This window comes from Panthera pardus, unplaced genomic scaffold (genome assembly GCF_024362965.1).
Source record: "Panthera pardus isolate Hobbes unplaced genomic scaffold, ASM2436296v1 HiC_scaffold_12, whole genome shotgun sequence".
NCBI lineage: Eukaryota > Metazoa > Chordata > Mammalia > Carnivora > Felidae > Panthera > Panthera pardus.
Window position 1 is genome coordinate 25,419,171 of NW_026526677.1, and position 21,110 is coordinate 25,440,280.

General features: G+C 48.0%; 1 protein-coding gene across 8 annotated transcripts in view; it reads right to left on the minus strand.

The window, feature by feature from the left end:
* PRR5L (proline rich 5 like) overlaps window positions 1–21,110 on the minus strand; it is a 73,894-nt gene that overhangs the window by 24,461 nt on the left and 28,323 nt on the right. For 6 of the 8 annotated variants that reach the window (XM_019470126.2, XM_053899829.1, XM_053899828.1 and 3 more), the window contains 2 exons: window positions 12,650–12,698; window positions 49–106 (listed from right to left, as the gene is read on the minus strand). In XM_019470126.2, the coding sequence (XP_019325671.2) occupies window positions 49–106; window positions 12,650–12,698 (107 nt within the window). Of the gene's footprint in view, window positions 1–48; window positions 107–12,649; window positions 12,699–14,061; window positions 14,424–21,110 lie in introns of those variants that run through there. The other 2 variants (XM_053899831.1, XM_019470132.2) reach the window with 2 other exon arrangements.

Genomic DNA, 21,110 nt, shown 5'->3' on the forward strand with positions numbered 1-21,110 from the left:
AGAGGCTGAGTCACAGGGCCCACTGTACGAGGGCTGCCTTGTACTTGCCTTCACACAGCTTAATCTTCTCCTCCACAAACAACAGGCCTTTGGCAAGAAGCTGATTCTGTCAAGAGAGAACAAAGAACACAAGGGTTGGGCTACTTCACGCACCGACAAAACCTCTTCCACGTCCAATGGGCGAGGGCGCGGGGTTCTGGGCCCTTGGATGCCAGTCACGCTTCCAAGTACTAGAAGCCATCTGTCCTCTTGGAAGATCAGGCTTCGGGAGAAGTCAACAAGACATCCCCCGGCAAACGAGGGAGACGAGAGCCAAACTCAACCACCACTCCATCCCTCCAAGCAGGGAGGAGGCATGCCACAGGCTTGGCTGAGTCCTACGGCAGGCCTGTGGTGGACACCCGATGTCCTTCAAGCCCTTCATCTAAACTCAGAAAAGGGAGCGTTGAGGTAATGGGAAATTGTGCAGAGATAATATATTTTTTTAAGAGATGAATTTAGGGTTTCCCACGCAAGCATGAAAGAGACTGTATGCAAAACCTTAAGCAGCCGTGAGTATGTGTCCACCAGTGAGGGTGTGCATGGAAAGCTGTGGAAAGAGAGAGTACGGTTAAGTCCTTGTGCAATTGTACCTAGCAACTGCTGAGTGTTCTGCGCACGTCAGAGGGTTTATATCCTTCATTTCACCTAATTGCTACCCTCCCAACAGTCCTATCCGGTTGGTGCCATGACCCTCATTTTACTGATGGTCAGTGAAGAGACCGCCTACAGGAGACAGACCAGGTCTTCTTAGCTCCAGAAGCCATGTTCTCCCCACTCTGCTTTGTTGCCTTCTAGCAAGTCTCCCCACCCAGAGCCCCCTTGAGGGGCTAGCGCTGGTCCCATAAGTGGAGCAGCCTCTTCACAGGTCACGGAAGCTCCAAGAGCAAGGATGCGCTGGTGCCTCTCCACTCACCTCACATTATCAGATTATCAAAGTCCTATGCTTATGGGGCAGGGGGCCCATGGTGATCTGTATCCTACAGAAAACCTAATGCATTTCTTAGTATTCTCCTTTATAAAACCTTAAAACCCTGTTGCAACGATGACAATGATGCAACGATAGCAATGATGCTATGCTCGTGCATAGCAGAGCGGAAAGAATTTGGATATCAGACGGGGGCTCAAGTCCCAGCTCGGCCACACTCAAGCTGCGTGATCTTGAACTTTCTCTAATACTTGAATTCCTCAGCTGTAAAATGGCACCATACCAGCAACATCATAAAGTTCTTATAAGACTTAGTCATTACACACACACACACACACACACACAGAGTATCTCATGTCCTTAGTACTCAGTGGTAATGGGCATTGATGATAATAGCTGTTCTCTTAGCCCATCTATCTTCACAAAGGAGTGGGAGTTAAAGAGAGTTGGTAATGAATGGGCCTACATCAAATATATTAAAATATTTTGTCAAAGGAACTGTCACATTTCTGTGACTCACACATATAAACCAAATTTCAGAAGCCCTATTAAAATTCACAAGAGATGATCTAACTTCAAAAAGTAGTTGGCCAGCGTTTAGTGTCAAGATGGAACCCCAACTCAAAGTCAGAATGACATCTTCTAGGAGAACACCAACTGTGTTAAAGGAGACAAAAATCAATTCCTTTACACAGAACGATGGAACAGAGAGGTAGTTTCAGTGAGACCCCACCTGCATTCTCCACCTTCCAGCCAAGCAAATGAATCCCAACAGCTTCTGGGTCAGAAAGCAAGAAAACACCACTGCACCAAATTTAGACTATCAGAAGCAAGGCTCTGTGACAGCCGGGCTGGACAGGAAAGGACTGTGCAGGTGCCTTCCAGAAGGCAGTCGCTCCACCTGCATGTTTCTGAGCAGCTGGGGCCTCAAGTCTCTGTGTGGGTCCCTATCACCCAACCAGGTGAAGTTCTCAGAACTTCCCCTGGGTGCTCTGTGCAAGGGCTCCTGATGCCATTAGTCTCTGTCACACCTCTGATGCCAACACAGATGTCCCAGGCTTCTTCCAAAACAACTTTACAACCTTCCAAGATGTCATGTTTCTGCAATGCACCTGTGAATGTGATTGCACCTCCCTCTTAATGCAGTTTTTGTGACTTTGTCCTATGACGTCTACATTTTAAATGGCAGGGGTGGGGGTAGAGTGGTGGGAGAACAGGAAGTACTGACAACAGAGAGATAAAAGCCTAGTCCAGGCGATGTCATGAGTTAAAGAAACAAATTCAAACCCTGTATCATACTCACTAGGTCCTTAGGGGTGAAGGTCATTTCTTACTGCTCTGAGAACAGTGCCCCAAACATAGCAGATGTTAATAAACATTGGCTGAATATATATATTGCCTGTTTTGGTGCTGAAGCCCATTTTGAACTTTTAAGAAATCAAGATAAGAGACAGAATATGTAGAAGAGGGGAGAAAGTGATACAGGGTCCCTAAATCTGTGGACGTTTTCTTTACTTGATAAAAATCACTCTGTATCTGTACCTTAAGGGATAAGCTTTAAAAGATGGCTCAGGTTCTTCTTCCCTCTCTCTCCTACTTCTCCCCCTTCAAGGAGACATTTGGGGAAAGAAAAAAAGGCATTTTTTTTTCAATGAAAAGGAATGATTTGTGTATTATGGAGAAATGGAAAAGAAAATACTCTTTTAAAATCCTCATGATACACAGCATGGCAGTTCTATAACTTAGGCCAAAATAAGAGCAATAGAAACTTGGGCTCAGGAGGGGATTTAAGGAGCCTCTAGCCATATTCTGCCATCTCCCCAGCCCTGTGGTCAAAATCCACTGGTCACGCGCAGTTCTGAGGCTGTTTCGGTGGACTCGTCCTTTTCCAGGAAACTAAAGCACCTTTCAAAAGCATCTTGCAGATTCTTCTATCCGTAGGCATTTGTAGATTTTGCTCTTATTTTACAGCTGAATAACTGGTCTCCAGCTTTTGTTTGTCACGTGCACGCAGAGGAAGGATCACTGGGCCCAGCCTAGCCCACAGCCCCTGCTCTCCAGAGAATCTCCCGCCATGCACTCAATGGATCTGTGCCCCACTGTGCAAGCTCAAACCCCTTGATCACAGCCTGCATCTCCGGCTTAGCTGATTGGCCTGTTTCCTATCCCATTGCTGACCCAGGTCTCAAACTGAGCCAACAGTCTTCTCTCCTGGGAATCTGCAGTCACACAGGCTCCTACCCTCCAAATGGTCCTATGTTCCTCCGGGCCTCATGGCCTGAAGGGCTTCCTGCTTGGGGTTTAATGCTCTGCAGTTGCCATTTTAATTTTTAGTATTTTTTATCTTCAAACTTGTGTTTTGTAAGTGAAATCTGATAGGGTTCACTTGTGGTCCTGCCTCCCACCACCTCCCCAGGAGGATTTTTCAACACCTGCTCGCCCCCCACTCCCCCACCCCTGCGCGTACTGGTCCCACAGGGTCTCCCTCACCCTGCCTCCACCCCCACACTGTCCTCTTATTCCCCGAAATGCTGGGGGGCCCAGGCTCAAATGCAGGGAGGGTAGGGTTGGGGCAGGCCTGCAGCACCTGGGGAGGGGCCCTGGGGGCAGCCTTCCCCACCCCAGGGCTGGCAGAGCTGTGGCTCAAGTGCTGGTAACTCAGGGAGGGCCTCTTGACCATCCTGGATGTGTGTACTGAGGGTGCAAAGGTTCCGATCTCTCGCAGGGGGTCTCCTGTCCACCACAGGCTGCAGCAGCAGGCCCACGGGAAAGGGAGACCGACCTCCCCAACCCTGGCTGTGGCCACTCTGTATGCTGCTCGCTTCACCTCAGGATACGCCAACTGGACATCTGTGGGGCTTAAGGCTGCTGAGACATCCCCCTCCTTCCCCCCAAAAGGACAAAGGAAAACGAAAAGAACCAGCCTTGACTCAGGCATCCATCTTACACGGTCTGTCCTTTTAAGCATCTCTTCTCCCTGGAACTCGCCTCACCGCATTCCCGGCCCTTAACAAAGGCATGATTCTGGAAGGCGCCGAGGACATGCTTGCTGCAGGCCGTGGTGATGGAGCTGTGTGGTGCCAGGGCTGGGAAGAACCTGACCTTTCTCTGGTCCCGTTCCCTGCCCAATGGCGGCAACCGCACCACCCCCCCCGGCCCGATGGCTTGGAGCCAACAACCGTTTACATTAAATAGCAGCCACCTAAGAAATGACTTGGGACTGGGAATGAGGCCCATTGTTACTTGGTGCCTTGCCCCCACCCCATAAATGAACTTAGATGTGGAATACACATCACTTGAACCAAGCAGCAGAGGAGCCTGGATGTGAAAGACAGCTGACACGTCTAAGACATCAAAAAATACGCCACCAACAGAAAAATGAGGTTCAGCTAGGAAAAATGCAAAAAAAAAAAAAAAAAAAACAAACCCAAAAAACAAGGATGTCTGGGGAAAGGCATCCAAAACCACCCAATCTTGAGTGGGTGGGACAGATTCAGCTCATCCTAGGTGATCATGGAGGGCAGGCAGGAGGAGGCAGGGGAGGACAGAGGAGAAGGTGGGCTTGTCAACAGTGTGCACCTCTTGTCAAGCAGGTACTTCCCGAAACCCACCGGAGGGACTCAGGGAAACAGGGAACCCACAGGCTGGGGAGTGGGGGTGGGGAGAAGGACACTAACCCATCTTCCCAGAGGAAAGAACTTTCCAACAGCAGGAATCCTGTAAATGCTAAGGCTGCCTGCCACTGCTTTAGCGATGATGACGATGATGATGATGATGAAGAAGAAGAAGAAGAAGAAGAAGAAGAAGAAGAAGAAGAAGAAGAAAGAATGATGGTAGAGTTATTCACTGGTTTTTACTCTTGTCAGGCACTGTATTAAACCCTTTGCATGCACTAACTAGCTCATTGTACCTTTGCCACAAACTATGCCTTTTGTACAGATGAAGAAACGGAGGCTCAGAGTAGCAACTAGCAGATGTGAGACCAGAGCTAGCACCCAGATTGGTCTGAATCCAAACCCCCATTATATTCCCCTGGTTTATTTTAGCAATAATAAAAAAATATATATAAAGATACAAATAGCTACTGTATGTTGACCGCTCCCTAAATACCAAGGACTTTGCATCTACAACATCTCATCTAGTAACCACATCAACTTCTTGAAGTCGGTACCATGATCTCAGCTAGCGTATCACTAAGAGAACTGAGGCTCAGACAGGTTAAGTGACATGCCTGCAGTTACCCAGCCAGTGAGCGTTCCAGCAAGGATGGGAATCCAGACCCACCCGGAAGAAGGTCTGGTGCTTTTAGCCATCCTGTTCTTCTGCCCTGTCCACTGGGGAGGTTTCTTGTGTCCTTGCCCAAAGGGGAAGGGAGAGGAGATCCACTTCAGGATCACACATACGGGGAGCAGTCCGTTTAGCAATCTCGGGTGATGGGACGGAGTTCCGCCATGAAACCTCTATCCAGCTGGGCCATTTCCGCTGCCCAACCCTGCTACCAGCTTCCCAAATTCTGCCTCCCCCAAAGTACTTCCTCAGGGCCTCCCTCTCCGCTATCCACACACACTCACTGTCCAGCAAGGCTCACACGTGGCTCCTGGGTGGGTTCCATTCCCAAATGAGACATTCTTTCCTACCCCGGAGGCATCTAGAAGCATGCCACTCTGCCTACGGAGAACTCTTGTTAGCCAACAATTCTTTTCTACTCCAGGCATGTTTCCAGTGATATCAAGATCCACAAAGGTTCCTGGCACTGGCACTAAGCCAGGGATGGAAACTATGGGCCACCTCCTTTTTTCCCTGCTGCAGCTTTGAAAGTACAGCCATCATCTCTAAGGTAATGTCTGCATTTCCTGTGAACCTGGATGCCTTCCTAGATAAGCAACCTTATAAACACGACTCGCCCCCAAGCCCAGAGAGTTCCTAATAAACCAGTCCTGGTGTGTGGATGGGGGCGGGGAGGGGATGTGGCAGTGTGATGAGACCAGACAGAAATCCCCAGATGGGAGTGTGAAAAAGATGAAAAACTTGCTACTTATGCGAATCCTTCATTTAGCACCATTTCAGTGGTAGAGGGTGAATTCGGGCTCTTAAAAAATTCATTTTAAAGGAAGCTGGAAAACAGTCCCTGTCTGTTTCTCTGGACACCAAAAATAAATAAATAAAATTTAAAAACACAGACATTTCTCTTCCGTGGAGTTTTTCAGGGAATGCCTTACGGGCATTTTAACATTTAGAGTATAATCCAGAAGATTTTTCTTCCATGGCCAGAGGGCCTGGGTCTGACACTTGCTCTACATTTTACCAGCTGTGCGATCTTGGATAACCTCCCTTCTGAGAGCTGCAGTCATAGTATCTGCAGAACAGTAATAACAAAATCTTCCTCATCAGCTGTCAGGAGGAATAAGTGACTTGGCACAGGGAAAATGCTTCCAGCGTTTTCTCAGACTTGATTAGATATCAGAATCACAGAGTTCTGGGCCCCATCCCCACAGTGTCTGATTCTGTGAGTCTGAGGAGGGGCCTGAAAATCTGCCTTGGCAACGCGCTCTCAGGTGGTGTGGAAGATGCTGGTCCGGGGACCACACTTCGAGAACCATCAGCTTCAAAGAGTGGCTGGTGCATAAATGCATGAAAATGTTCGCCGTCGTGACTATGGATGTTTTTGTCCTCCATATAACCCTTTTTAAAAAAAAAAAAATTTATTCATTTTTGAGAGAGAGACAGAGACAGAGTGTGAGTGGAAGAGGGACAGAGAGAAAGAGAAGGAGACACAGAGTCCGAAGCAGCCTCCAGGCTCTGGGCTGTCAGTACAGAGCCTGACACAGGGCTTGAACTCACTGACCATGAGATCATGACCTGAACCAAAGTCAGAGGCTTAACTGACTGAGCCACCCAGGCGTCCCCTCCATATAGCTCTTAAGCAGCCTCAGAGACAGTTGCCCTGGTGCTTTCCATGCCTAACAAATATTTCTCAGCCCTTCCAACTCAGTCTTTACCCCTCATGGCCACTGAACTGCTGAATGTTTGCACTTATCGGAACACACGTGCATTCCCAGCATCTACCCCTGCCTTCCAACCTCCCTTCACTGGTGCCTTAAACCTGGCTGCTGCCATTCCCTGCCTGCTCTATAGGAAATCACCCAATTTCACCCATAGTGGGTTCCTGAAAACACGTATTCGTGTGGAACAAGACACTTACATGATGTTCGGAGTTCTGTTCCCACAGAGCTAAAAAGGATTATAAAATCCCTAATTACACCTCACCTTCGGAGCTCATCTTCGGGTGATAGATTTTCAGCATTTTGTACCTACGTGTTCCTTCTTTAACAACAGAATGTGCAATCACCCAAGTCCAATGAGGCTAAAGATCCGCCATTGCAGCATGCCCGCGGATTTTCATCTTTATCTCAATTATATTAAGACCTATGGTTATCAATTTCAAGGCCCATTTTCCCACTTATCCTCATAAAATGTGAGAAAAAGTACAATAAAAATATTCAAATAATTGCACAGATTCCAGGCAATCGCCGAGGAGATTAAGCATGGCGGAGCTGCTGACAGGGAACGCGGCTGGCTGGCGGGCAGCCCCACACAGTGCAGCCTGGGACATCCAGGGGTCCTTCTTGCAGCCCCCAGACTGGCACCACCCCATTCCCTCCCCTCACAGTGCCCAAGCAAAGTTTGTGAGCCACTCCCAAGTTTACAGACTCCACAAGGGCTCTCTTCCAAGTACTGGCCAAATCCAAAACGTAACCTCGCAACGATCTTCTCTCCTAAGGGTATCATCTTCCCCCCTTGTCTTTTTGCTGGAGCTCAGCCCACTTGTTCAAAGCCCCATCTCTTGCTCCCCTCCATCCACCTAATCACCCCTTTCCTTTTGGGGAACCCCATGTGTTTGGGAAGACCTCCCAGGCTGACCAAAGAGGAGCTGAAACTTTTCGCCTCTAGTCAATTTGGGTTTGGAAAAAAAAAAAAATCACATGAAAGTGATTTTCCCCAATCTTTATCATCTCTCCACCCAGGAAGAATCTGTGGATTCTTACAAGTCCCACCCAGCTTTGTCCCTACAAAGTATACTTATCCTGGGCCTGTTTGTAAGCCTTTACCATCCACTCAGGTTTTCAGCTAACACTACCCTGTGTGGTACCTGCATAGAGGTATCCACATCCCTGCTCTGTCTTCAATGTCAAACTCCACGGTGACCATGACACTTCCATGGGTCTCCTCCCTTGGTTCTGCCATGTGCCACAAGCCCTTAATGAACCTTCCCTGATAATGATGAGCTAAGAGGGACTGGCCTCCTGGGGCTCTCACAAGACATGAGCAGTAATGGAAGTATTTAGATCAAACACTACCAGGCCATCTGTGGCCTTTGGGCACTGGGGTGACTAAATTTCCCCTTTTCCTAGGTACTATCTTGTTCAGAGCGACTGACTAGAAACTGAGTTTCTGTATCAAGCAAAACTCTAGTTTCACCAAAGGGAATTTAACTTTCCGGGCTTGGGGTAAAAACTTGCAACAAACGCAACACAGCCAGCAGATACAGGAGCACAGAATACTCTATCTGCAGCCACTCCCCCCACCCCCCCCACCCCCCGCCCATCCCCATGCCCTGCACCACCAACGTGGTTAACCATTAATTAGGTGATAGAAAAATGTAGAGCACTTCCGATCATCATTTCCAAAGTTCTAAGGAAACAGTTATCCCACAGAGCTGTCTCTATGATAGAGTTCCCCTGGGAAACCCCAGCTTTCCTTCCAGGCCCAAAACAGAGGGAAAGAGAAAATTCAACACTGGAAATGTCAGATTTTTTCCCGCCAGTTTCTTATGGAAATCTCTCTATGCTTCTGTGGATCAAATGGCCTGTCTTCTCTGTGTGCAGACACAAGATAAGCACTCTTTTCCCACCTGCTTCCCCTCTGCCTTCACCTCAGGTCATTTTCATTATTCCTGACTGAAGATACCCTTCAGTGAATCTTTCCTTGAAGCTACAAATTGAGAATGCTCACCTTCAAAAGCAGAGCCACAGAGAAGGTTCTGCAAGTAGAGATCTCTGGGTTGGAGAGATGCGACCCAACCCAACCCAGAAGAGATCTCTCTGGGTCCCAGGAGATGCGAGTTCATCGCTAAATGCAGATGGCAGGGAGGGGGCACCCGATCCTTCATGTCACACAGAAAAGCCCAGAGCCCAAAAAGCCCATTCATCGTCCTCTCCAACAGCCACATCCATGGCTTTGGGGTCTCACCTCCACCCTCATGATCTGTTCCTTATTTGTCCATGGACTTCCTCCTTCCTCCTTACTGGAGGCGTGTTCTTTCTGGAGCCCATTCAGACTTTTCCTTCTTCACAGCACGTCTGCTAGTTGAATGTGAAGGCTAGCCTCTATGGCCCTCCCTCCTGGACCTCCCTCCTCCCTCCCATCCTCCTTCATGGACAGTTCTTCCTTGCATGGCTTTGGAACCAGCCCACCTTCAAGCGGTGCCCAGCATTGGGCTTTCCAAACCTGACTCTCTCTTGAACCACCTTCACCATCTGGCCATCGCCAGGGTCCCCTAAACTGTTATTCTTTGCATACTATTTTTCTTAAATCAGTCCACTTTTTAAAACATAAATATGTTTAAAAAATGAAACTATAGCAACATCATTTGCCATAAACAGAATGTAACTCAACCATCAACTCGAGGCAAAGAAAAAAAATTTTATGAAATCCTAATCAGTGTTCCTAGCTGAAGACACTAAGTTCGAGGCGTGCTCTCTCTTTCTGAAACAAGGGAGATCTCCAAGTCCTGCAGGAGCGTCAAAGATACAGTGGCACAAAGCGAGACTCTCCCTGGGCACAATCCGAAGCATGAAAAGAAAAGAAAGGAAAATACATTCTAGCCACGAAGACCAGTATTACTTAACGTCATTGTGCATACTACCTAATATCATCTCCTGTATCTGTGGTAGACAACCCCTCCCTCTCTCCCAAGAAACTTCACTGGGCATCTCTTATGTTCCAGGTACTTTCCAGGCACTGGGGAGCCAAACACCTTTTTTTTTTTTTTTTTTTTTTAAAGGGCTCTGCACCTACAGGAGACTTAAAACTTACATTTAAATAAACAGCGTCCAGGATAGCTTTCTCTCCAGTCTAATACTAAGGAAAATCCCAGATTCAAAACTGTGAAAACCAGTTCCCACCCCACACCCCCAGAAAGAGACTCAATATTCACCAAGCCGTTTCTCTGATTAAGCTCTCGATGGAAAATGACATGTGGTTATTAGTTAAGTGGCTGGCATACTTTGTAAGCAGCATTAACCGACCCCCCCAAACCTCAGGGCTTCCCAGATAAACAAGTCCCCACCCAAGTGCCCTTCCCCACCCATCCTAGGGGTAGCCCCCCGTGCCAAAAGACAACTGACATTTAAAACCCGATTGAAACCACACCAAACTCTGTCTACTTTAAATGTCAGCGAGGAAGGCTGCCGGCCTGGCAGGTTTCTTCAGGACCAATTGAAAAACCACTTCTCTGTAGTTGGATTTAAAAATCAATCACTACAGACAGCCAAGAGAAGAGACTGAGGACAAGGCTGACCTTTGAGTCAAGGGCAACTGAGATGATTCACATTTGTAACTAATTACCTCTTTCTTAATCTTTATGTTTGTCTCTCCCTGGACAGGGGCTTTTTCTTTCAAGCAGCTGAGACATCTGACCCGATAGAATTCCAGGCTGCTGTTGGGTCTTGCTTTGTCCATATTTATAGTGGCCATTCTCTGCTGTGTGTGTGTGTGTGTGTGTGTGTGTGTGTGTGTGTGTGTGTTTTAAAGGACTAACATCTGTCATTCTTTAAAAGTGCACGTAAAAATGTAAGCTTCCCGAATGTTGGTAAGGAAGAAAAAAAAAAGAATGTCAGTATTGTTTTTAAGATCTAAAAATTCTTTAACCTGTCTTAAATAAAAGTATGTTCTCCGTGGGTATAGAATAGCACCACCAACCTGAAACCAAGATGTTAGGTATTTTTATGTTAGTTTCCCATTAAAAGGGTTGCACTTTAGAATAACAAATACGCATACAGTTAAGTTTAATAACCGCATTACTCTGTCTTCCTCTGTGCTAGTCACTGTTCTGAGCACTTGACAAATAACAATTTATTTAGTCCTCACGACAATCTTATAAGGTTAGGTCTTAACACCCCTGGTTTTATAGAACAGAAAACTAAAACACACAGAGGTAAAGCAACTTGCTCAAGGTCACACAGCTGGTAAGGGGCTATGCTGGGCACTAAACTCAGGTAGTCTGGCTTTAGAGGCCACGATATTGACCACTCCCCTACTCTGTCCCCCACCCAACACCCACACTATGCGCTGAATGCTTTGCATGTGTTATTTCACGTAAACCAACGACCTCTAAGGTAGGTCATATTTTTGTTCCCATTTTACAGATGGGGAAAATGAGGCATCTTGCCCGAGACCTACTCAGCTAATTAGCGGGGAAAAGTAGTAACTCTGACTTCACTAAAGTATCAGTTACTCACTGTCAAACAACACATCCCCATGCCCTCTCCCACATGCCTGTGGGTGGAGTCAGGAAAACAACTTGTGTCAGTCAATTAGAAACTATCCTCTGAGGGGCATCTGGGTGGCTCAGTTAGTTAAGCTTCTGACTCTTGATTTCACCTCAAGTTAGCATCTCACAGTTCATGAGTTCAAGCCGCAGGTCAGGCTCTGCGCTGACAGCACGGAGCCTCCTCAGGATTCTCTCTCTCCCTCTCTCTCTGCCCTTCCCCTGCTCATGCACACACAACACTCTCACTCTCAAAATAAATAAAGAAAAAACGAAGAAGAAAAATAAACCATCCTCTAAGGGAGTCTGGAACCTTGAGTTCATTAGCCTCATAACAACAGTGTTTGGGCAGGAGGGGTGTCAGGTCGCCGGATCCAATCATCTTTAACAGAACAGACTAGGAGGCTTAGCGACAAGAAGTCACTTGGCTGAAGGGTACATACAGTTACACCGAATTAGATGCCATCCCCGGGGGGTGAGAGGGAATGTTGCTAGAGGAGCAGTTCCCACAGTGTGGTCTGAGGTCCCATATCCCCAGACCTTTTCCACAGGGTCAAAACTAGTTCCTTAATGACACTAAGCCACAATTTGCCCTTTTCCTCGCATCTTCCATCAGTGTACCGTGCAGGTTTCCAGAGACCACATGATGCACAATGTCACAACAGACCGAATGGGAAACAGACAGGAGGATCCATCCGGCTATCTTCTATGAAGCCAGATGGTGCAGAGATTTGCAAACGTAAAATAATGCCTCTCTTCTATTTTTTTTTATTCTGAAAAGTTATTTTTCACAAAAATGCTATTTAGACTAACATGTAATGGGTTTATTATTTAAATGACTTAAATATTTTTAAGTTTCTCAGGTTCAGTTTCCAATATGGTGAAGACAGAGATAACCCAAATAACCGATCATTTTTAAGAGTGTAAGGATGACCAAGAAGCCTGAGAACCACTGCCCAAGACTGTAATCTCCATAAAAGCAGGGACCACACTGGCCCTGTGCATTATCAGGGACTCGGCATATGTAATTTTGGATGTTGAAGGAATGCCCAGGTGTATGGTATTGGCCATCCCTTTAGGTACATGTATCCATGTGCACTATAATGACAGATACTCAGACTCACACAGCTTACCTGGAAATAGTCTGTAATGAATGATCCAAGTTCACTCTTCAGCAGCCTCCTGGGGAGAGAGAAACACCATCAAGCAGCCCATGATAGTAGAGCTCCCGGTGCCTAACTCACGGACACATACGATGATAGAGTGCTCCCCAGTGGCATAGGGGCCAAGGCCAGGTCTAAGAAAGGAGTGTGCTAGGCTCTAATAATACCTCTGTACCAAAGTTATTATGGGATTCAGGCAATGGAAGTCCTAAAAGGGTATCTGTTCCTTAGTTCGCTCTACAAAGACAACCATCGCCAGAGGGCAGTCGCGGGAGATTCTAATTCTAATAGAGTTGGTAGAAGCAAGCTAGGGGACTCTGGCTTCATGGGAAGCAAAAAAAAAAAAAAAGAAAGAAAAAGAAAAGAAAAAGAAAAAAGAAAAAAAAAGAAAGAAAAGAAAAGGAAAGAGAGAAAGACCATAATTTTGTAATCTTCCATATTTGTAGACTTTATGGTTTAAAACATATTTTTCATGCATTCTTCAGCCAAGGATTGAAGAACTGTAAAGTATGTGTGAGAGGAGGGCAATTATTATCCTCCAATATAAGTAAAGAAACAGAGGCTCAGAGAGGCCCCCAGTGGCAGAGTGAAGATTCAAACCCAGGCCTTCTGCAAATTCAACATCTTTCCCCATAATCCCACTCTGTCTCTCCTCCAAATCCATCAGAGACATTCAACATGGTGCCATAGTTTGGATGGTTTTACCACCCCCCCCCCCCAAGTGACTGAGGCAGTCGTTCAAAGGGGGCTACAACAGGGAAGACAGATTTTATTTATCCAGTTTATTGAGCTTCCCTTGACGTGCCAGACACTGGGCCAGCACCAGGTGGAGGGAAGTGAACAACCAAGACAGATGAGGTCTCGGTGGTGTGGATCGATAGTGTGTTAATAAATACACTCGCAGGATAATTTCAAAGAGTCTTTAGAGCTAAAAAAGAATTTTAAAAATAGAGGTGTTGGCACCAGGTCCCCATCTCCCTGTGACAAATCGTGGGACCGCCCTACTGATCCTTCTTTAACTTGATCCAAACAAGGCAATGAATCTAAAAACATGAATAACTGGCTCTCCGGATCCAACGTGCTCCCTTAGAGGGTACACTCCTCATTGACTTCAAATTGTGTCACCCCACCAGCCACGGTCATTAAGGAGCAAAGGCTCAGCCTTCTGACAACCCCCGCTGGATATCAACTCCCCCGCCCCCAAAATGTGTTCCCACATGTTCTCCGTGTCCTGGAGAAACAGGAAGTGACAGTGAGGTATCATTCTGTGCAGATCATCGATGCAACGGGATCAAAAAAGAGAAAGAGACACCCATGATCTCAATTCTCACACCAGAAAGAGCCCTGGAAAGCTGCAAACACGGGTTGCACACGGAAAATACCTTCTTTTTCCCAAGACAATGTGCCTGTGTGGATACCGCATCTTGAGATCCAATTTAATGGCAGTCTCCTGGAAGGCTGCCCCATCAACACAACCCAGAAGCTCTCCCAGATGGTGGGCAGGTCTGACAGAAACAGGGGAACCTTCATCAGTCAGGAGGCTTAGGGCAGGTTGCTCATCGCTGCTCTTGGAGGTTAGAAGTGTCTCTCAGACAGAAAACAGAAACCTGGCAGGCAGCCACAGATGGGGGCTCTCAAACAGGAAGAGTCAGAGAGGCTGCTTCTGACTGCTGGCCACTGGGAAGTCTTCATGGCCACTGGGAAGCCTCAAAACCATAGGTGAAGAAGCCAGGCTTCCTCAAAAGGACTTAGAAAACCAAGTCCTAATAATGGGCTACTTCAAACAAAGTTTCCCACACACATCTCAGGTACCCATAATGCTGAGGGGCTGACACGGCTCTGAGACCAAATAATACGCTATGGAATTGGCATTCTGAGGAATCTGTGCTGGGAAACTCTGTGCTCATGAAGATGCTTTGGGTAAAATGGAAGGAGAAAGAGGTTAGGGGTAAGGGTAGTCCTTCAAGGTCAACAACCATGGAAAACCCTACTGGAGCACGTTGGAGGAGGGACCTATGCAAATGTAACAGTTGTTAATGGAGGCTAGACATGGTTAAACAGGCGATGACTGCCCAGGGACATTTCACAATGGCACTCTGAGTGCCTCCTGATGTTACCCAAGTGAGGAATCCAAGAAGTATCTTCCCCTACCTATCAGGGCATGCAGAAAGGCTGGGGCCTCCAGTGAGGGGGAGATATAGCACCTTATGGTAAGGCGAGGGCTGCAGCAAGCCATGGCCACAGACAGAATTCTGCAGAGCGTTAAGGGAACACAAAGCATGGGGTAGAAATCAGCTGATAAAGGAGCAGAGGCTAAGGAGTGAACCTGACATAACCACCAAGACAAAGGCACAGAAGAAAGGACTCTGAAGCTACGAGCAGCCGCACCAGGAGCGATGGGAGGGTGATGGATGGGAACAAGCCACAGACCACAGAGAGCTGCTTCCTGCACACTGATGAGGGCGATCCTCAGTCCTTTACCGAGGGGGAACCTGCACAGGAATGTGCACAACAACCCGCTTTATAAACTTAAAGCACCATGGACCATTTATAACCAGGTATGGTAAGAGAATGAGACACTTTTCCTTTCATCTATCCTGAGTTTAAAACCCTGTCCACTAGGTATTATTGTTAGACCTAGCTGAACAGAACTGACCCCATCGGATCACTGAAGCCAACATTCTGTTATCCCGGGTAGGCGTGTCAGTAAGTTGCTCTGTCCCTTACAAAACCTGTCGGACTTCTGGGCATGCTATGCATTACACAAGGTCACTGCATATGTGTACAGAGTTTTTGCTGCAGGAAAATACAGGAATCAATAAAAATGGGCACCAATAGTGCTCATAAAAAATTGTGGTTCATTCATACAATGGAATTTTATGCAATTGTTAGAGACAGAGAGAGGGAAGAACTCTAATGATACAAAAATTAATTTTTTAAAAATGCAGGATACAGGGGTGCCTGGGTGGCTCAGTCGGTTAAGCTTCCGACTTTGGCTCAGGTCATGATCTCGCGGTTTGGGAGTTCGAGCCCCACGTTGGGCTCTGTGCTGACAGCTTGGAGCCTGGAGCCTGCCTCGGATTCTGTGTCTCCTTCTCTCTCTGCCTCTCCCCCACTTGTGCTCTGTTTCTCTCTACCAAAAATAAATAAATGTAAAAAAAAAAATTTTAAATGCAGGATACAGAATAGTGTGTATAATATGCTACCTTGTGAAAAGATAAAAGAAAAGGAAGAATATATAGATTTTTATTTACAGAATACCAATGAACTCAGTTGTCAGATCTGCTCTCTTCACTTGCTGTTCTGCAAGAGCGATGTGATTTGGTTTCCAACAGGCCCTTTGAACTAAAATAGCACCTTGATTTTTAAACCATGAAGCGTGTATGCATTTAAAAAATTATATAGAGAATTATATATAAATACTGGGTTTGGTCTCCTCTTCTCCATCTCCCCAAGTAAGGACACGGAGGAAGCAGAAGTTGTTGCTGGAAATTTGGTGGGGCAACAAAACACTTTAGCAAACTTTATTCCCTGAAGTTAGGGGATATTCTCCTACAGATCAACCCAGTCTATGGACCTCCTATGAACTGTTGAATATCCCCAGCTACTTTTCCATATCGATGTTCCTTACATATGCCTAAGGAAGGTCTGGGAGAAAGTCCACTAAATTGCTGTTATAATAATTATCTTTGCGGGGGCTTGAATGAGAGCTGGGTTTCTGGGGTACAGGAGAGGGAGATTCTTCAAGGTACAACTCACTATATAAATGTTTCATACCCTGTGAACAAAGTCCTATTGAATTTTTAAAATTTAATTTTAAAATTTTAAAATTTTAAATTTTAAAAATTTGTAATTAACAAGAACCACCCCCAAGGTTACCACGAGATGCAGCTGCGAAGGAATTCTGGGAGTGAGTTCCCATCAAGGGCGTGATGTCAGGAAGCAGGCAGTCCTAGGGAACAGAGAACCCCACAAGCAGAGAACCTGCCAACGCAAACCCTCCTCAGCCTGGCAGCCTGAGAATTCAACTCAGAGAGAAAAGCGGGGAGGAAAGGCCAGAGCTGGCCCAGCCATCGGAGAGCAGACTGCCGCTGAGTCATACCACAAAATCTCCAACCTGTTTCTCTACTCGGTGTTTATTCTGCTTGCACTGGGTTTACAAGGAACGAGTACTTCTGAAAAACATGATCTTAGCTGAACTGAGAGAAAGAGGGATTTTCCACCCCTCTGTCATGATACACCATCCCCAGGGGGAACTCGGCAGTCGCTTCCCTCCAGAGTGACTGATAAGAGAAGAGAGATCCATGAATTCATTCACTGAATCACAACCATTTCCTGACCACCTGCGGTGTGCCAGCCACGGTGCTAGACTAGACGCTAAGAGAAGGGATAGGCAGGGCTCGGACAGTGATTTCTTCTCACCGGGGCCGAGGTCTCAGGAGGCACCAGGTGCACCAACGTCTCCAAAAATGGAGAGCGTAAGTATCAAGGCATTAGAGGTATGCGGACCTACATTCACAGAAAAACAACTCGCCCTGTAACTTCCTCACCAACTTTGCCAGTTTAGTCTGTAAAGCACGAGAAAGAAGAGCAAAGCAGGAGGAAGACAACAGAATTAACGAGCCTATGGTTTGTGGTTCCCTAGATGCAAAAGACAGGAAATCTCTGATCTCCAATCCTTACGATGCATGCTCTGTCTCAGGCACGGGGGCCAAGAATCCAGCATCCCTCTTCCACTTTTTCCACCCTTTCCTAGGGTGTTTTCCCTGAAGACAGGAAAGTAGGGACTTATTGCAGCAAATAAATAAGGAAGAAGAAATAAACTGCTCTTAGGATGGAGCTGGACGATCTTTTCCCCCAGTTAAAGCTTCACTAAGCACTTACTAGGTGCCAGGCACTGTTTTCCACAACATACACAACATGTGTTTCCTCCTGTAAGCTAGAAACAAAGCCATATGGTTGTAGTGACAGCTCCACTTTTTAAGGAAACCAATGCTCAGAGGTCACTCAGGAGGGTGTGCAGCAAGCACAGGACGAGATGGGAGGAGCCTCACAGAGCGTGAGGACCAAGAGGCAGCTCCTGGGCCTCAAAACTGTTGTCAGCAATAACCTTTGTAAGTCAATGTCCCAGGTTAGTCCCTTGTATCTGCTCCCCAGCTGGAGTTCAGGGGTAATGAGGATCCCTACTCCGCAGATAGCGTAAGGGTTAAGGGAGTTCATCCTAGACCAGTTAGTTCCCAGAAGAAGCCTGGCACACACAAGACTCAGCAGGTGCATATTCTACCCAGGGCTGCAGACCCTGAAGCCCACACTCCCAAGGACTCAATTTCACTGCTTCTTGGCATCTTTTTTTTTTAAGAGAGAGAAAGTGCATGCATGAGCAAGGGAGGGGGCAGAAGAAGGAAGGGAGAGGGAGACAGAGAGAGAGAGAGAGAGAGAGAGAGAGAGAGAGAGAGAATGTCAAGCAGGCTCTACGCTCACCACAGAGCCTGACATGGGGCTTGATCACATGACCCTGGGATCATGACCTGAGCTGAAATCAAAGAGTTGGATGCTCAACCGACTGAGCCACCCAGGAGCTCCAGCATCTTCTTAAAAGGACAGCTGGGCCAGCATTTCCCAGACCTGACATTAAGCACCCAGGTGAGACTCATGAAGGGGCCTGGACACTAGGGCCAGACCTCACTGATTTAAGGGTAAAGGCATAGGATGGGGCCATACTTGGGGGGAAATGTGGCTGTGACGAAGATGGAAGTAACATCTCAGCTTAATGAGATGCTTCATCTGTTTCACGTACGGGGCCTCCATGCCAGGTTTCGTGTGGAAACCGAATCCTAAGCTAACCACCACCACCCCTAGTGGCAGCTGCAGCCACGGAGCCAGAAGAAGGAAGTGGGGCCTCAGGAGTAATGCGCCCCAGGAGTAATGGCAAAGGAACACTTATGTGGACCCGGCCCCAAAGCGAAACAGAGCATGAAGTTCAGTCAGAAGCCAAAAAGGCCACAATAGGGAAAGAAATGGGGAACCACTCACTGGTCTGTATTATCTCACCCCTTCTCCCTCCCAGGCTGACTGGGCGAGACACCACCCCAGATGACAAGATTTCCTGTTATTACACAGACTCGCCATCTCGCCCCTCACCGTCTTGTCAACTTCCCACTTCTGTGGACTCGAAAGTAAACAAGGCCCTGCCGGAGCTGGATGCTGGTTGGGGGGCGTGGGGACCACAGGGTGACAGGCAGCGCAGGAGCGGCACGAAGGATGTAGAGAAACCACCTCGGGTATGAGCCATGATCTCCCTTGCACGTGCGGAAAGACCCAAAGCAGCAAAATCCCAAGGGATGACGAAGCAGTTTGGAGACAGATGCCACGGGGCTCGTGTTTAACCAGCACGCGTCAGGACAGCCAGATGAGTTGTTCGACGTTTCTGTGCCATTTGGCAATTAGGGGCTGCCCCACGTACTCAGGCCCTCCAACCTGGCCCCTTGGCGGGGTCCAACCCCACTTCCTCAGGATCCAGGAACAGCAGGGGACCTGCAGACTCGGTTACTGATGCTATGCTGATCAGTGTCCCGCCGACCCGACTGCGAAATCCTCCGAAGATGAGAGACGGGGCAGAGACAGAGAGGGAGAGAGAGAGAGAAGTGCGGCTCGAGCTCACCCAAAGCCGGGCTCAAACTCACAAACCGTGAGATTGTGACCTGAGCTGAAGTCAGATGCTTAACTGACCGAGCCATCCAGGTGCCCCAAGGAAGTGGCACCTTTAAGCACTAACATGGAAATGCCCCATTTCCTCCTTGGGTCCGTTCTATCGGGGCCACTGGAAGTGGTGTCCATGACTCAGGCAAAATGCCAGGACTCCCATACATCTCAGTTTCCTGCACCCCAGTGGGTGGCGCTGGGGACAGTGAAAAAGATGGAGGAAAGGTTGACCTAATTATGTCACACGCACGTTGCTAGGCAGTTGACGCACAGGGCTGCTGATTCTCCAGTGCCTCTGTGGTAGGAATTTATCCTCATCTGCAAGATGAGACAGACGCTCAGAACCTTGCCCAGGGCCATGTATACAGATCCTCACTCAACGCGAGGCCAACCTGAAAGTCGGTCCATGGCACCCCACAGGCTCACAGGGGCAGGTAGGCAAGGTGGGTGAGGGAAGCAGGTGGGCATGAATAGCGGGGGGGCTGTAGTGGGCTTCTCTAAAGCCAGCAGCCGGGCCTTGGCTCCTGGAGGGGAGCTGATCAGTTCCAGGCCAGGCTGCACATCCAGCGCTGCCCGACGTGAACTTTCCAGAGAGGCCTGGATTTTTAGGGGAGATATCCACATTTCTAAACACTGTGCAGACCAACCACCACACGGGGCCAGCCCCAGAGGCTTCCCATTTGTCACTTCCCTTTAGCTACCCTTCCCTCCCCCAAAATCAAATGTGTTTACCAACCGGAGCAGAGAGAAAAACAACACACACTCAGGCAGGGCCACCTGGGCTGAAAAGAGACTCCACCTCAAGCCCTCCCAAAGTAGGGCCCTCAGAAGACAGCACCCTGCTTCCCTCTGATGTGGTAACGATTCTGTGCCCTGGGACGTCAGGCCTAAATCTGGACAAGGCCATCTCTGTGTGCCTCCTGCAGCCTACTTACTAGAAGTTTAAGATCACGGGAGGCTCGGGTTCAAATCCCAGCGGTACGACTCTGGGCAAGTCGTCCCATTTCTCCGTGCCTCTATTTCCTCATCCGCAAGACAGGGATACAGTACCCGTCTCATAGAGGTGTGGTGAGTTTTAGAAGAACTGACACAGTGAAAGCACTCAGAAGCAAGCCTGGCACGTACTAAACACTACGTAAATGTCTGCTATTATCATCACCTCAGGGAGTCTCGCCTCAAACTCTGCCAGCCTGTGGGCCGCGGCCAAAGTCTCCTCCTTTTCCAGCTCTTCCCAGCTCTTCCCCGGGGTTGAGGGTCCTGCCACAGTCACCAGGCTCCCTCACAGAGATGGGAAAACCTGAGGTGCGTTCCCTTCGGGGGGACTCAGGCAGCCAAATGACTCAGAAGGAGGGCGTGTCGACTCAGAGCCATCAAAGATCAAGCATGGTTCTTGGAACCTCCTCTTTCCTTGAAAATCTCTGGGGTTTCCTCCATGCTGCCTCCCTCCCAACAAGAACAGAAGCAGTGTGGTTGGAGACAGAAGGAAAATGTGAGTTTCCTGCCTCAGGCCAGCTGCAGATAACTCATCTCTGGTTTCCGGAACCCTTGTCTCTGAGCATTCATTTCTGCAGAGAGAGAAAAAAAAAATCCTCCTGGGGGGAGAAGCAGAGGGTGGGAGGCCATGGAGACAGAAGTACAGCAAGGAGGTCATGGCCTCAGTTGCCCTTTCCACCTCACCCTTGCCTGCTCATCCTTCAGATTTCAACTGAGGTGTCACCTTCCCCCAAAT